Here is an 18,007-nt window from a genome sequence, read left to right on the forward strand (position 1 = left end):
ATGCACACATGACTGGCAACTCGGGCCATTACTCATAATGTGTATTGACAAAGAGAAAAATAAAGTAGAATGTACGTAGGAAGAAAATGAAGAGAAAATCAACACAAGTTATTCACAATTGAACAGTGAAATGTAGTGCATATAAATTAATTCTCATCTGGATGCTAAGAATATTAACCTACCTTTATTTTATTTTAGTTCCCATATTACCTTGTGCCCCAGTACTGTCTCATCAAACCACTAATTCCACTGACATCATTCGACCACTCCTTTATTTCCCTCCTCCCTATAATCTTATGTTACGTATGTTCTTAAATTTCATTCCCGTCATCTGGCACATGGGCAATTTTTTTTATCTTCTGTGGTATTTTGCTAGTGAGACTCCTCATTGATTTTTGTGTATTGAGGGATTTAATGTTACAGTGTAATTTAGATTTCAGTGGTAGTAAGCAATTTAACTCTTGAGTCTTTGTATTATTCCCACATTTCAGGTTTCGGTTTTGTTAATATGCAGTTACAGTGAGATGAACTTCTGCCCTCAAATCACAAATTAACTTGTGGTGGATGTCTGCTTGTCCATAAGAATTCTTGTTTCTTTTCTCTGGCTCTGGAAGTGAAGTAGGCCTCAGTGTGTCATCTCATTTTTGTGTAGTTAAGACATCTTTGTATCTGTTCTTGTCTTCCACAATTTCATTTTCAATATTTTTACAAGTATATTAAAGTACTGATTTATTTTGTGTAATTATTCTCTAGAAAACCATTTTGGTTTATAGCGAAGTTTGGGAGAAATGTTGAAAAATTGTACTGCTTTTAGAACTGTAAACTTCAGAATTTCTCAAAGTAAGTTGTTTATCTTAATACTCATAAAGTCTCAGTAGCTACACGGTGAAGTATGTGTAAAATATTTGTAGAATCCTCTAGCACCAAGTGCGGAAGACACTGTATAGGATGAACCCAAACTCGGACAAATTTCAAAGATTGTTAATAATATTTCCTTGATATTTTGGTATAAGGGACCTATGGTGTCAGGCGACCTATCAGACTAACTGCATTTCGTGCAATATCCTACTCCCTTTGTCTATGTACTTAAAATGAAATGAAATGGAAAATATCTACACAGTGGTGCAAATATAGGAATAATGTGCTGTGTCCTTGTTTGGAAACAAACTTTCTTGAGTCACTCATAGTACTTATGTAACAGCAGTAATACAAATTTAACTTTCTGCCCTCAAGCTTGTGATCAGTATTGCTTGGTGCAGTCCTGGGTCTCCTATACTGGCAATGTTAACTGTATGTTAAGTGACACACAACAGTATGGATATATTTACTGATGATGAGTTTGCTGTTGGGTGCCTCAAATATTGGTGTTACTAAAGTGTACACTGGCAGAACACAACGTCCAAACTTTGGTAGTTGTGTTTTTCGTCAGAAGGTTGTTGCATTACACTTTTACTCTTAGATGATTGCACATTACAGGATTTTTACAATTTTGAACATACTTTCACAAAATCCAATGTGGTTAGGGTAACAAGCCAAATAAATCATGGTTATGTTATTACTCTGTAATGAGCCACATATGCCTATGATTCTCTTATACTAAAATACTTGGGAAATACACTGGAGAACCTTGGAAATTTTGTTGAAGTTTGGCTTCAATGTGAACTCATAATTACCTGAATTTATGTTGCAGATTGATGTCTTAAAATGATTTTTATGTTTTGTATGATACATAAGAGGGGGGAAAACCATTGGGGACAAAATTGATCTCTATAAATCTTGCATTGTGAATTCAAATTAACTGCAGGACTTTGTTTACTATTTGCCTTTGAGAATTTGGGTTTTGTTCCACGTGGTTTCTTTGTAAATAGTTGGCCTCTATACTTGTATTCAGGGTACAAGGTTTTCTGTAGATGATTTTAGTTTTATTTAGAAAAGATTAATTTTTTTTCTTTCTGTTAATTTTTTAAACTGTCCTTGTGTATACTGGGTGAAATTCTTTTTTAAAACTGCTCAGTTCTTGTATAAAAGGCAAGCAATTGCCACTCTAAAGTTCTGTTTTAATTAGTTTTCTTTCTTTTTTCTTCCTTTCCCTTCCCCCGCCCCCCTCACCCCTTTTTTTTACGTTGTCCTGTTGGGTACAAAATGCCCATGTGTTCCTCTAACTTGTAGACCAGCTTCCTATTAAATTGGCTCTGGTACCCACAGTTGGATGTGGTGTCAACATACAGTAGAAATAGGCACTATCCATATAAATTATAGAGGAAAAAATTCTTACATTCACTTTTATTTTGCAGGAATATACCAGTCATCTTTGTGAACATTAAAATGAGTGCCCCTGCTGTGAAACAGTCACTCCCAGCTTCTGGAACGCCAACTAAAGTTGGCCCAGGTGCACCTACTTCTGGGGCTGCAAATAACTCTCAGTCAGCAGGTGTACCAAAACTGTCAGCTGTGAGCCCAGCTAAGCCACCAGCATCAGGAAATGCTAATCACAATGTATCAAATATGCCTCTTAGTTTAGTTCAGGAACACAAAAATGGAAGCGGTCAGAACCAGACCATGTCTGGGCCACCAAGAGGATCTGACAAGAACAGAGATCTTGCACCTTCAAGTGCTCTGAAACCTACATCAAATGGTGTGGAAGGATCCCCAACTAAGCCCCAACACAGTTTAACAAATTCAGGAAATGATAAGAAGTCAGATGAATCACAAGCAGTTGCAAATCATTCAGCTGATTCAAGTGTCACATTACCTACATCCCAGACAACTCAACAATCAGTTCTGCCAACACAGCAGGGAACACAGTTACAGTCTCAGTTGCAGTTACAACAACTGCAGATGCAGCAGCTGTTACCACAGCAACAGATGATGTCACAACAGCAAATTGTACCCCAACAGCAACAGTCACTGATGCAACAGCAGATGTTGCCACAGCAACAACAGCAGCAACAATCACAGTTTATGACACAACATGGGATGCCAAGACCGTCCCAACAAATACTACCACAACAGCAAATGATCGCACAACAACATATGATTGCACAGCAGAAGCAACAGATGCTAGGGCAACAGGGAATCGGTCAACTCGTAATACCCCAACAACAAATGCAGACACAACAGATCATACAAGCACAGCAACACCTGCAAGCCCAACAGCATCTACAAGCACAGCAGCAACAGATGCAAGCACAGCAATTACAACAGCTGCAGGCTCAACAGCACATGCAAGCTCAGCATGTTCCAGGGCAGCAACAGATACAGAATCAAGCACACATGCAAGTGCAGCAACAGCAGCATCTCCAACCTCCACATATTCAGACACAGCAGCAGATGCAACACATGCAAACACAGCAGCAAGCACAATCTCAGTTACAAGTGACACCACAATCTGTACAGCAGCAGGTTCAGCCATCCCAGCAACAAAATTCAACAATATCACCTTCAGTGCAACAAGCCCAAGCACAACACGGGAAAGGGCAACAGCAGTTGCAAGAGCAGCAGCCACAACAGAACCAAGGAGAGAAACAGCCATCTACGGTGGAGGATAACCAGGAAACGCAGACACAACCAAACTCTGGACCAGAGGGCCAAGAAGTGTCGACTGGTGTTACGTTGACGACAGCTGTCACCAGCAGTGTACCAGAAAATGAAACAGAAGAGCAGAAACAAGGGGAAAAAGAACAAAATTCCCAAGCAGAAACAAGTGGAAAGGAGCAGACCCCTAAAGATGAAAATGTAACGTCAGAGAACACAGAAACACCTTCAAGTACAGCAGGTATGTGGAAGCTGTTTGTAGTTTCAAGTTGCCAAATCATCTTTAGAACTAACTATTTTGTGTGTTTTACCATTAATTCCTATAGCAGACATGTTGGTTAGATGTTTTATGGTGAATCAGGGTTACTAAATTTTAATTTGTTGTTGGTGGTAACAGAATAGTCCTTGCTTCTTCAGGCTGGTACATTGTTACAGTATGTAATTTTTTGGGGCATTTGTATTAAAAAATACTCATTCAGTATCCATGAATGTATATTTAGTTTAATCAAACATGTTATACATTATTGGCTTGAATGGCACCACAGGTTTGAAGAACATGCTGTCCACATCAATGCTCTAATTATGTAATGGGTGTTATATTGCTCAACTTATTTGCCTTTTATGGATGGAAACAATGCTGTTGTGGTCTAAGAGTATACACAGCATACACACAAGATACATGCTTTATATGATGTGAGAACGCGCGCCCACACACACACACACACACACACACACACACACACACACACACACACACACAATTAGGACTTCATGATGTTAAAAAAAACTGATGTTTGAGTGAAAGATTTCTGGTGTTGGTAATTCGGGAGAGTCACCTTGAAGACTAGCTTTTTTTTAAAAAAAATGAAAATATTTCACACAGTTGTATGCTCAAATTAATGTTATATGGCGAATGTAGACTACAAGTGACCTATTTTTTAGCTGAATTTTGGACTGTATGGATGTGTACCCTTGCTAAATTATTCCCAGAAGTGTTTTCTACTATCTCACATGCTCCATAATAATAGTTTGAAGGTGGACACTCAAGGAGATGTATTGTTCATCCACGTGCTTGTGAAACCATTTCTTGCTGTTTTTCAAGAGAACATCCTTGTTAGAGAACATACGTTCAATAGAACATTTGTTGCTACACCTAAAGTTTCACAAAAAGTAAAGACCCATAGAAGTGTCAACCTCCCATTTGATCTCGTGTGCGTGCGTGCTTGTGTGTGTGTGTGTGTGTGTGTGTGTGTGTGTGTGTGTGTACAATTTTATATATTTATTAAAAATCGTATTCGTGACCATCAGTTACTGTATAAACTTTTGTTATTGCTGCTAGTGTAGATTATTAAAAATCATTATCAAACACAAGGTTTTTTTTTCCCCCCAGTTATACATTTGGATACAAATGTGTTGTTTTTTCCCACTCTATGTAATATCAAATGCATGTTCTAAACATGAAAAGTGATTTGTGCATTCCTTGTGTTATGTGGACTGAGATGTCATGTATGTATACGGATTCTGGATTGGAAAAATTTCTTGTGTCTGATGGTGATTTTGTAACAGTTGAAACTTGTAGCAAATCATAAAGGATTTCATGGCAACTGTTGGAAGTACAGTGATTTTCAGTAAATATAATATTCTATTCTCAATGCATGTAGTCCCTGTTGTTTGGGCGTCAGTCACATTTAGTGCATTGAGAATGGCTAGCCACTAGCCGAAATCTGGATTTGCGTAATAAAATCTAAAAAAGGATGCATGATGGCTGCACTCTATAATTTATAAAATTTGTGTGTTTGTTGCACATCACTTACGCACTGCCAACTAAACATTTGTCTCTGCAGTAACAAATGTGTTTGAGCACTCAAGTGACGAATGTTATTGGATTGCAAACTTATTCATTCTGTAACTTAGTCATTTAAGTAATGCTTGTGGTCACTGAAAGTAATGAGGGGTCGATATTTTATGACTTTTAGAGCATTTCAAGCAAACTTTAGATTGCTTTACTTACTACCCATGTCAATTTTTCTGAGAAACTGTGATACCATATACCAGAAAAAAAAGTTTCTGTAATAAGCTGCAGTGCAGTGGCAGTATTTATTTAGAGGACAAATGGCAGCTGGGGACTCGAATAAGATAAAAGGTAACAATGATGAAAGGCATTGTGAAGATTCAGTTGCTGCTAACTTCTGTAAGCTAAGCTGTATTAAGTGGCTTTGTGGTAGTAAGATGTAATTGGAATGTATTGACATACTATTTGCTGTTGTAATGTTACAGCACTATAATATCTCTTTACTCCACAATGAACATGGTTCTTTTGCTTCCATCCATAAGATAATGTCTGTTTGTTTCTTTTTGTCACAGATACTTTCTGTCGTGGTAAAATCTTTGCCAGGTATGCTGCATCAACATAAAACATTTTTGCCTTTGTTATCAACTATTTAATGCTGCTCACTGTTGACAGTAGGGCTGAAATTCAGTTCATTGTGACACTCTGGTATTTCTGCGATGGAAAGCTGTAGAACTGAATCTACTCGGTTACGTTAGACCAAATGAGAAACTGCTTCAGTCAAAGTAAACAAGGAAATTGGCATGCAAGCCACTGAAGTACCATAAAATTGAAAGATTTGTCCTAGGCCGGGATTCACAACACAAATTTGTTTTTATCAAAACAAAATGAAGAAATGTGTGCTGGAATATCTAACTTTGCAGATGCGATAAAACATAGTGGCTATCGTGTTGTATTTATATTTTATAGGGAATTGTAATATTTGAAAATGCTTTAGACAGCTGTGAAGTGAGTGTGGTTAAGAGTTTGAATTAAATTTGCAATCAGAGATATGGTCCTTTCTAAACTTGGTTCTGGCATCCAGATTCATGTTTTTAAAGGTTTCCCTAAACAATTTCAGGTCTCTTGATGAATCCTTTGAGAATGCCACCCTTAATTTTCTGCTCCATTCATGTCCAGTCAGAATCTTTGGTCCATCTGCAATGACCCCATCACTGATTGTACAGTAAAATCTGTCTTCCTAGGTTCTGTACAATTGTCATATCATCAGCTTGATCTTGGTTGAACTATACATGCAACAGTGTGAAATATATGCAAATCAGTTTAGTATGTTTTGCAGAAAGAGAATTCCTTACATGTTACGATAGCTACAACATGTAGATCCAAGTCGATTGCAATAACTATGCAGACAAGAGGAGGGACAGGAAGACTAGACCAGTGTGGAGAGCTTCATCGAACCTGTCTTTGGACTGAGTTGCACACCTCAAAAGTGCCACACAGCAATACTAACAAATTGTGTAAAGTACTAAGCAATAAATACAGATAATCTGTTGGAAAATGCACCGAGATGCACATTATAATTCAAGTAAGGTACTTTTTTCGTTGTTTAACAGAACAGTGTTGAGTGCAAGTATATTCAGAATTATTGCAGAACTGTTAAGCAGATGTGTAGAATCTTCAGTGCAAAATACAGTGCAGTGACAATTATAGCCCTTAAGACCACTGTTAGAGAAATGCAGTACCAACATGGAAAAAGATAAAAACTACATTACAGTGAAGGGAATGGATTAATAATGAGTTCATGAAAAGCCATTGGCTTCAATAATGTGCGAAATTCATGAACAGGTTTTCTTATAAAACTGGATAGAATGATGAAATGAACAGAGAAGGCAAGTCAAATGTAGGGACTTGCTGGAACAGAAGCCTCACATTTTTGGGGATGCCAATTGTTGATCGGAATGATACAGCAGCGAAAATAGCAAGTATTGGGCGAAAATTAGTAGACACAATTGATTTTTCATGAATGAGTTATCAGCAATGCACCAAAAAAAATGCTTCATAGGGAGAAGTAGAACAATGGAAGGCATTTTGAATCGTGTCACCTCTCACTCGTTGACAACATACAATTATTTGCCTTCACCATACACACAGATCTATTTAAATCACCACAAAATCAAGAAAATTTTGACATTGACATTGGTTTATTGAAAAACCATAAAAGATAGCTGAGGGATAGTTGGAACTTAATAAGCTGAAGGAGAATTTTGAAGTTAAAAATGGGGCGATGTTTGGAAGGAATGGGTATTGTCCATGACCATTTGTGCCAAAATGGTTTTGCAAATGAGGTGTGTGAAGAAAGGAAGGGGTGGGGGGGCTAAATGAAGGAAGAGTGAGGAAAGAAACTAACTTGCCAAATGCTGTTAAAAGAACAAAATACTAAGTGAAGTACTGAAATAAATCGAACCAGAGATAAAAGTTGTGACCAGGGAAGCTGATGTGAAATCTGTGTCAGCTGGATGTGGCATAGGAATGTGTTGATAAACCTTTGATTGAACAAAACTGGCAGTTTTTACACAAAATGGCCCATGCTGGAAAACTGGTGGTACTGGTCATAAGACAATAGTCGTGTTACATCGAATGTAATCAAAGAATATGTGATAGCTGTGCAGAAGAGAAAAGTTTACTACTAGCAAGAAATTAGTCAGTTTGTGTCATGGCTCCGTGTGACAAATTGTGCTGTAAACTTTGCATTTTTTACAAACTGGAGTGTGGTAAGGCAGAGTTTAAGCTGCAAAACATTTCCAGGGGCAGAAGTGGACTCTGACCAAAATTTATTGGTTGTGAATTGCAGATTAAATGTGAAGAAATTGCAGAAAGGTAGGAAATAAAGGAGATGGAACTTCACAATTTGCAAGAACCACTGGTTGTTAGAGTTTAGAAAGGAGCATTAGGCAAAGATTTTTACATTGGAAAGGAATGCGCTAAAAGACTGACAGGTAGCTTTCAGTGGTTGAAAAGTGAAAGCAGTAAAAGATCAAATAGACAAAAAGACCCAGTAGAAATACTTGGATAACAATAGTTGTTGAATTTAATTGGCAAAAGGAGGAAATAATATAAAAATGCAGCAAATAAAGAAGGCAAAAGGTAATGCAGGTGTATAGAAAAATTGGATTGAGGGAAGTGCAAAGTGGTAAAACAGGAACAGCTAGAGGAGAAACGAATAGCAGTAGAATCGAGCAGGATGATGGGAAAGAAAAATTAGACACACATGTGGAGAGAAAAGAGAAGCAGCTGTAGGAATATGGCTTACATGGCAAGCCAGTACTAAGCATAGAAGGGAAGGCTTTAAGATAGAATATGTAGAAGTGCCATACAAAGACTTCAAGACATGTTACAGAAAGGGAAGAAGTAAATGCAGATGATACAACTCTGTAAGAATAATTTCACTGAGCATTGAATGGACTTAGGTCAGAACAAGGCTGTGGAAATAAATGACATTCCCACGTAATTAGAGAGATACTTGGGACAACATACTATGACAAAATTATTCCTCCTGGTATACAGACAGGTGAAATATCCTCAGAGTTGAAGAAGACTGTAATAATTCAGATTCCAAAGGAGGCAGGTAGTGCCGGGTGTGAATATTGCTGAACCATCAGTTTAATTAGTCATGGTTGTGATGTATTGACACACATTATTTGCCCTCAGGGGCTCAGCATTATTTTGCTGGATACAAACTTGGCAACCTCAGAGTTCCTGAGCTATAGGTTGGTGATCACCTCCAGTTCTCTGTCTCTGTAACCTCTGGGTGTTCTTCAGTGACCCTCATGTGGCATGGCAATGGAATGTTGTGTGTCACAGGTCACAAGGACAGGAGATCTCTACTTAATTGCCCAGGTTGTGAGGACAGTACAAACCTCTCTAAAGAAAGAAAACTCTCAATCTTAAAGGTGAGGTGTGCACCAATGAGGTACTTGGCTATTAAGGTGGAGCATTCAATGGGTGACCGTTGGGGATCTGCTGCACTTCAGTTGTATAAAGTTTACTCAGTCAAGCAGGGCTCTGTCCGAGAGGACCCTTACTTCCCTAGCTGCTTGTGGAACCGAGAAGGAACTCTTGAACTCAAATTTATCAATTGTACTATCTATAGTCACACCCAGTCATCCGATTGAATGGCGGAGGCTAGTCCTGATAATCATATTGCATTTAGCAATAGGGCTCAAGGAGTCTTAAATTGTATTGTGTTTGTAGTGATAAAGAGGAAGGAGGAAATCGGGGGGAAAAATGGGAGATACTGCCTATAGGAAAATTAAAGAGACCTTTGGAGAAAAGAGAACCTTTTGTATGAATATCAAGAGCTCAGATGGAAACCCAGTTCTAAGCAAAGAAGGGAAAGTAGAAAGGTGGAAGGAGTATATAGAGGGTCTATACAAGGGCAATGTACTTGACGACAATATTATGGAAATGGGAGAGGATGTAGATGAAGATGAAATGGGAGATACGATACTGCGTGAAGAGTTTGACAGAGCACTGAAAGACCTGAGTTGAAACAACGCCCCGGGAGTAGTCAACATTCCATTATAACTACTGATGGCCTTGGGAGAGCCATTCCTGACAAAACTCTACCATTTGGTGAGCAAGATGTATGAGACAGGCGAAATACCCTCAGACTTCAAGAAGAATATAATAATTCCAATCCCAAAGAAAGGAGGTGTTGACAGATGTGAAAATTACCAAACTATCACTTTAATAAGTCACGGGTGCAAAATACTAATGCGAATTCTTTACAGACGAATGGAAAAACTGGTAGAAGCTGACCTCGGGGAAGATCAGTTTGGATTCCGTAGAAATATTGGAACACGTGAGGCAATACTGACCCTACAACTTACCTTAGAAGCTAGATTAAGGAAAGGCAAACCTACATTTCTAGCATTTGTAGACTTAGAGAAAGCTTTTGACAATGTTGACTGGAATACTCGCTTTCAAATTCTAAAGGTGGCAGGGGTAAAATACAGGGAGCGAAAGGCTATTTACAATTTGTACAGAAGCCAGATGGCAGTTATAAAGAGTTGAGGGGCATGAAAGGGAAGCAGTGGTTGGGAAGGGAGTGAGACAGGGTTGTAGCCTATCCCCGATGTTATTCAATCTGTATATTGAGCAAGCAGTGAAGGAACCAAAAGAAAAATTCGGAGTAGGTGTTAAAATCCATGGAGGAGAAATAAAAACTTTGAGGTTTGCCGATGAAATTGTAATTCTGTCAGAGACGGCAAAGGACTTGGAAGAGCAGTTGAACGGAATAGACAGTGTCTTGAAAGGAGGATATAAGATGAACATCAACAAAAGCAAAACGAGGATAATGGAATGTAGTCGAATTAAGTCGGGTGATGCTGAGGGAATTGGATTAGGAAATGAGACACTTAAAGTAGTAAAGGAGTTTTGCTATTTAGGGAGCAAAATAACTGACGATGGTCGAAGTAGAGAGGATATAAAATATAGACTCGCAATGGCAAGGAAAGTGTTTCTGAAAAAGAGAAATTTGTTAACATCGAGTATAGATTTAAGTGCCAGGAAGTCGTTTCTGAAAGTATTTGTATGGAGCGTAGCCATATATGGAAGTGAAACATGGACGATAACTAGTTTGGACAAGAAGAATGGAAGCTTTTGAGATGTGGTGCTACAGAGGAATGCTGAAGATTAGATGGGTAGATCATATAACTAATCGCGAGGTATTGAATAGAATTGGGGAGAAGAGAGGTTTATGGCACAACTTGACTAGAAGAAGGGATCGGTTGGTAGGACATGTTCTGAGACATTGAGGGATCACCAATTTAGTATTGGAGGGCAGCGTGGAGGGTAAAAATCGTAGAGGGAGACGAAGAGATGAATACACTAAGCAGATTCAGAAGGATGTAGGCTGCAGTAGGTTTGCGTGCTTCGATATTAAGGACAGAGACATCACAGAACTAGAACAACAGTGGGCATCTCAAGGGATAATGGATGTGGTTGTAAAAGAATAATGGAAATTGAGAAGACCACTACCTTCGTTCTGACCTTCTGTTCTCCAATGCTGCTTGAACACATTATGGTAGGATTCCTGAGACTTAGGCTTAGGCATTATGTGGTGCTACAAATGCTCGCAATTTGGCCATACGGTGCTGCGTTGTGGAGGTGAAGCGACCTGCGAGATGTGTGGAAAGGCAGGCCATGAATCTGGTGGGACAGACTGCGTGTCTTGAACATTTTGTGTTAACTGCTCTGGGAGCCAACCACTCTGGAGCCCAGACTGCCCTGTTGTTGCTGAGGAATGCAAAATTCAGGAAATGAGTGATGGGGTCCACTATGCAGAAGCCAAAATAGAATATAAGGTGATAAAACACTTGCTTTTGCCAATTTATATGCTTCCATGATACAGAAACCTGTTTCTAAGGTGGAAGTTTCAACCCAGACCATGTCTGGTGCACCCTCGTGCACCACCAGCACTTGGGCTTGCACCTGTACATACCAAAGCAGAGCGAGTAAAGACATAGAAATCCAGGCAGCTGTGACAGAAGACAAAAGCGACATTTTTGCAGTAAGCACCAAGAATGCAATGCAAAAGCTAAGCGACTCTTCACATCCCCCTTTCCCCATCATCCTCAGAGGCAAAGGGAGCAGGGGAGGGGTCACAATGTTTGGGTCAAAAGTTGTCCTGGGCACCAACAGATGTCATCCTGACATGTCTGACTGACTGACAAGGATGGTGACACGGATTCAGTGCCCCGTTACCAGACTCGGACAACCCCTTCACTTCCCTTAGCTCTAAAAGCGCCTCACCATCATGGCTAAAAGATAGGGGTGAACCGAAACAATGCTGCTAATGGCTCCCATATGCCAGTGGGATATGAATGGACTCATCTGGAGGAACTGACTCTTTGTACAGGACAGACGTACCCTGTTGGTTGTAGCCCCCTGACCACACAGGGATCGCTCTGCTGATTCCTGTGCCGTTAACTCCCCACGTATGCCAAGAAGTGGATGCCCGTCACCCTGGGGCATTGGGACTCCCGGCAATGGCCAACCTGCCAGGTGGCCTTTGCTGCGGTTGGGTGGTGCCCGTGGGGCGGGCCCCCTGTCAGAGTGGGTGGCATCAGGGCGGATGACGTGCCATGAAGCATACAGTGTCATCACTTGCTGGCGATCAAACACCAGCAGTCTCTTAAGTGGTCGAGGTCTAACTTCAATGCTAAGAAATAAGACTCCAAATCGTGTCTCGGGGAGGTGGAGGACTTGTCTAAAATGCGGTCAGGGTTGGTCTTGATCAAAACGGCTTCCTCTGCCCAGTCATTGGCACTACTTGCCTGTGACAAGCTGAGGGATGTTTATGTTTCCATTGTGCCCCATAAGAGCTTAAATATGATACAGGGTATAGTATTTCACAGAGACCTTTTGCAGTCTGACGATGAGCTGCGCGCCAATTTAGAGCGGCTTGGTGTCCATTTTGTCTGGCATGTCCACCTGGGTCCAAGGGATAATCAGATTGCCACCGGTGCCTTCATGTTGGCCTTCGAGGGTGATACATTACCCAAGAAGGTCAAGGTGATGGTCTACCGTTGTGATGTAAAGCCATATATCCCTCCCCAATGTGGTACTTTAAGTGCTGGAAGTTCGGCCATATGTCTTCTCGCTGTACTTCCAGCATCACCTGTTGGGATTGTGGATGACCTACACATCCCAATACTCCCTGTGCCCCACCTCCCATCTGTGTCAACTTTGGAGAGCACCATTTGCCTTGCTCGCCAGACTGCAGGATTCTCCAGACAGAAAGAAAAATAATGGAATACAAGACCCTGGACCGACTGACCTACACAGAGGCTAAGAGAAAATACGAGAGGCTACATCCTGTGCATATGACGTCAACCTATGCTGCTGCTATGACAATGGTTCTACCATCTTCTGTTCCCCTGCGTACAGTTGGCTCCCAGAGCCGTCAGACTCCACCTGCCCCCTTGATGGTGGGGGCACTTCCCTCACTGTTGCTCCTGCACAACCTACTTCAGAAGCAAATAGCTTGTCAGTCCCCACTTCTCAGCTGCAGAAGCGCAAGTCTTCTTCGGCTCCTCTCGCCAGGAAGGGGTCCCTTGGGTCACTCCCTTCCCAGGTTCCTGCCAGTGGCAAAGCTGACACCTGCCAGTGGCTGAAGCTACCGGAGGTAGCTGGTCATAGGGCTTCACAATCCTCCTCTGTCCCTGAGACTGAATCAGTGTAGCCCTCCCAAACCTAAGGAGCAGCGAGAGAAACCTAAAAAGAAAAAGACCCTCAGGAACCAGGTCACTGCGTGCCACCCACACCACCACTACCTACAAGCTCTGTGTCTGAGGATGAAGTGGAGATTCTGGTGTCCCCTGAGGATCTAGATCTCGCTGGCCCCTCAGACACAATGGATGTCGATCGCACAGGTACTCGTATGGTGGCAGCAGGTGACCGTGAGGTGTAGGCTGCCTCATTGAGTGTTTCATGCCTTCCCAATCTCACGATCATGTAATCCTCCAGTGGAATTGGGGCGGTTTTTTCCACCACCTGGCTGAGCTACGACAACTGTTAAGCTTTATACCTGCGTTCTGCATTGCCCTCCGGGAAACCTGGTTCCCGGCAATGCATGACAACCTGTGTGGTAGTGACCACTTCCCCATCTTCCTGTCACTCCCCTGGCGTCATACTACCCACGGACGCCTACCCAGATGGGCTTTAAACAAGGCAGACTGGGAAGCCTTCACCTCTGCTGTCACCGCTGAATCTTCGCTACATGGTGCCATTGATGCCATTGAGCAGGTCACTACAACGGTTGTTTCTGTGGCAGAAAATGCGATCCCTCGTTCTTTAGGGTGCCCCCGGCGAAAGACTGTCCCTTGGTGATCGGCGGAAGTCACCGAGGCATTTAAAGAGCGTCGGTGAGCTCTACAGGAATCACGTTGTGAAACAAACTCAAAAATATCAGCTTTGCGGCTCGGTGACCAAAACGTTTGAGCTATTTTAATGTTTGTTGCCTTTTTTTACTGCAGTGTCCTCATAATAAACAATCGTGTTGTTCTCTCATGATTTGCTCTTTCATGCTTTCTGGGATAAATAGGTGGTTTTCTTTACTAGTGATTTTGTACAATCATCCATCTATTTCGACAAAAGTTGATCATTTTTCCATTACTTGCATTGTGGATCTTCTTGAGCTGCTTTTAACTCTTCTTCTCAACTTACTGTAACACAAACGTTGAGTTTTTGACTCGTTGCATCAGCATTCACGTGGTGTTTACCAGGTCAGTGAATAACCTTAAATTGGTACTCACTCAGTCTTAATGCCCATCTTGTTAATCTGAAACTTGGCTCCTTTAAGCTCAATAACCATTTAAGTGCAGCATGATCTGTAATAACTGTTAATTCCCTTCCTGTTAAGAAACATCTGTTATGTATTATACCAAAAACCAAAGCACAAAGCTACTTCTCACTAGTAGTATAGTTACATTCTGCTTTGTTTAATTGTCTGGAAGCAAATGAGATTGGATGTTCATGACCGTCAACTTCTTGAGACAAGATTGCACCTATGACAAAATTGGGTGCATCTGTAGAAAGAATAAAAGGTTTACTGAGATCCAGATAGGCTAACACTGTGGCTGTGGGTAGAGCAGTTTTAAGTTCTTCCATTGCCCTTTTGCATTCTGTTGACCAATTAAATGTGGCTCCTTTCTTCAGTAACTGTGTCATTGGACATGCTATATTCATATAACCGGGTATAAATCGTCTGTAGAAATTTGACAATGCCAAGAATCATTGTAGTTCTTTCAAATTCTGTGGTTCAGGAAAATTCTTTACATCTTCAATTAATTTTCGATCAGGTCGAACACCTTCACTGGTTATAACATGACCAACATAGTTAATCTTACTTTGTACAAAATGACATTTATCTGTTGACAAAGATAGGTTTGCACTTCTTACATGCTTGAAAGCAGCTTGTAGTCTCTCAGTATGCTGCTTCATTTTTTCACAAAAAATTATTACATCATCAAGGTAAACAAGTGCTTGTGTTGGGGCGAGCCCTTGTAAAACTGAATTCGTCAGATGTTGAAATGTAGCTGGAGCATTATGAAGTCCAAACGGCATACTCCTGTTGCTGTTACAAATGAAGTTTTTGCTTGACATCTGGATGCATTGTTAACTGGTGATAACCACATGTTAAATCACATACTGAAAAAATTCAACATCTGTCCAAGTAATCCAAGGTTTCCACTAAATTTGGTAGGGGGTAAATGACAGCTGTGGTCACAGCATTCAAAGATTGGTAATAAACACAAAAACGCTACTGAGGTTCTCCAGAAATTGATTTCTTCTTTACAATTACAACAGGTGAACACAACGGTGGGTCTGAAGGATCTCTTAGTTTTTATAATTCCGGCTTCTAATTGTTCTTTAACCACGTCTTCTACCAACTGTCTTTGACTGAATGATATTCGGTAATGTTTCTGTGTGATTGGAGCTGCATTCTCTGTATGAATACGATGCTGAACTAAATGAGTGACAGGTAAATTTGCAAGTTCTTGGATCTGCATATTCCAACAAAACAGGTGCCAAAATCTTCTGTTCATCACCTGTCAAATGTTCTATCTTCTTCCAAATCTTACACTTCAGTTCATTATCAACTTTGTTTCCTCATTGCAATTGTGTGGTACTGTACCAAAATCTGTGTTTATAACTCCTGTGTTTGTTACTTCATCTGGAATCTGTATTACATCACTTTTATTTATACTCGACACTTCAGCAACTTTTGTTCCTCGTGGCAAAACAACATCCTCATTGCTCATATTTGTTATTGTAACTGGGACTTTACTGACATTCTGTCTCACCATTGTAGCGACACCTACTCTGCTAGCGACATAACAACACTTAGTATCCAGTAACTCACTTTTCTCGGATTGCTCAATTAATAACAAAGTTCCTTCCTTGCATTGGGGTGACTTAACTTCAACATAGATTGTCTTTCCTGCTCCCTTTGGAATTTGATCAATTTGAACATAGACTCGGACAGTTTGAACTGATGCATCGTTTGGGCGGTTCATTCCCACGACATCTGTAGTGCTGCTCCTTTGAGTATGATCTGAAGAAAGATTCCCTAGGTTTTAGTTGCTATGGCCTAGTCTGATCTTTCTCTCTGCGACAAATCTCTCTGCCTCATTAGCGGACAAGAAATAAAATCCAAGTACACCATTTTAACGTGTTTCGTTATTTGAAACTACCTGCACCCTTGCTGTGTATTTATTTTCACCTTCATCTTGGCCTTGGCCAAGAATTAATTCTATGTCAACCTCTCCATAGTTATGTAGTTTTCCTCCGTTTAATCCTCGCACTTTTAATAGCGGCAGTCTCAGTTTATCCTGTTTTTATCTATGCAACACCACATTAATGAGGTCTGTGCTTCTGTGTCAATAAGTAGTTTGATGTTTCTCCCACGATATACAGCACCTATCATAGTCATTTTCGGTCTGATTTTTGCTGGAACTAATAGGAATCACTGTCTATGGCAGTGGGCGGACAGAGTGATGGCCCGTACGTCCCCATACTCAGTTAAAGATCTGGCAGATTGTCTGTTGTTCGCATTACCGTCCTTGCTGTGACAATTTCTCGAAACATGACCCTGCATCCCACAATGATAGCAGATTCGATTCTCTTTACAATCCTTACGCTTGTGAGTCAGCTTATTGCATCTGTAGCATTGTACTGTTGTGTTGAAAACTCTGTGTTCTTGTTTCTGCATCTCATTCAGTCGTCTTAGTGCTTCAACGAAACCAACAGCTGATTCTACTGCTTCCTGAAATGTTTTACATCGTACCATTCTAACAGCTTTGCTTACTTCCTCTCCGTATAACCCATGAGTACATGTGTCCAAGGCTCTCTGGTTGGCTTTGAACAACTGAATGCGATTTTCATTTTTATCTTCTACTAACTCGTACGTTTGAGCATTGATGTTTCGAATTCTGTCAGCAAACTGCTCGATAGATTCATCTCGTTGCATTCGCAAACTGTAAAGCTGCTCTCTATAAATCTGGTCACGTTTTTACGTTCTAAACTCATTGTAATCTTCTGTTTTCATGGAAGTAGGTGCTGCACTAATGAAATCTTGTGCTACTCCCGGAATTCTTAATTTGGCAACCATTAGCTTATCAGAATCTGTCCATGATCTTACAGTGCGGCACCTTCAAGTTTACGAAAAAACACTTTCACATCGTCTTCGGGTTTCCCGCTAAACACTGGTACTGATGGCAATAATGAAAAATTCTTTATTGTAGTTGTACCTGTACTGCATGAACTGTCATTTGACAAGTCTTTCTGCTTTTAACTGCCGAATCTCTTCTTGCAGTTCATTAATAACAGTTTGTTGATTGACAATGTTACTCTGACTGGATTGCGGCATTTCGTCTAATTCAACACCAATGAGTCACTCAAGTGTAAAATAAAACTCCATCACTGCCTTTCGTATTGTAGCCAAACTGGAGTAGGCCAGCCTGAATTCCAGCGTTGGATGTCCCCGAGTAGTCGGAAGATGTTCATGCTGCTGCTGCTGCTGCTGCCCGAAGTTCATGTTGTGCTGCACCTCTTCAGGACTGTAGGTTTTCCATAATGCTGACACCAGTTGTTTGTGTTGTTGCCCCGGATTATGATTAC

At 40.7% G+C, this 18,007-nt stretch overlaps 1 protein-coding gene across 1 annotated transcript in view; it reads left to right on the top strand.

The window, feature by feature from the left end:
* LOC126247984 (mastermind-like protein 2) overlaps positions 1-18,007 on the top strand; it is a 71,101-nt gene that overhangs the window by 3,995 nt on the left and 49,099 nt on the right. The window contains exon 2 of the mRNA XM_049948555.1: positions 2,295-3,775. Coding sequence (XP_049804512.1) covers positions 2,326-3,775 — 1,450 coding nt within the window. The 5' untranslated portion in view covers positions 2,295-2,325. The remainder of the gene's footprint in view (positions 1-2,294; positions 3,776-18,007) is intronic.

This window comes from Schistocerca nitens, chromosome 3 (assembly GCF_023898315.1).
Source record: "Schistocerca nitens isolate TAMUIC-IGC-003100 chromosome 3, iqSchNite1.1, whole genome shotgun sequence".
NCBI lineage: Eukaryota > Metazoa > Arthropoda > Insecta > Orthoptera > Acrididae > Schistocerca > Schistocerca nitens.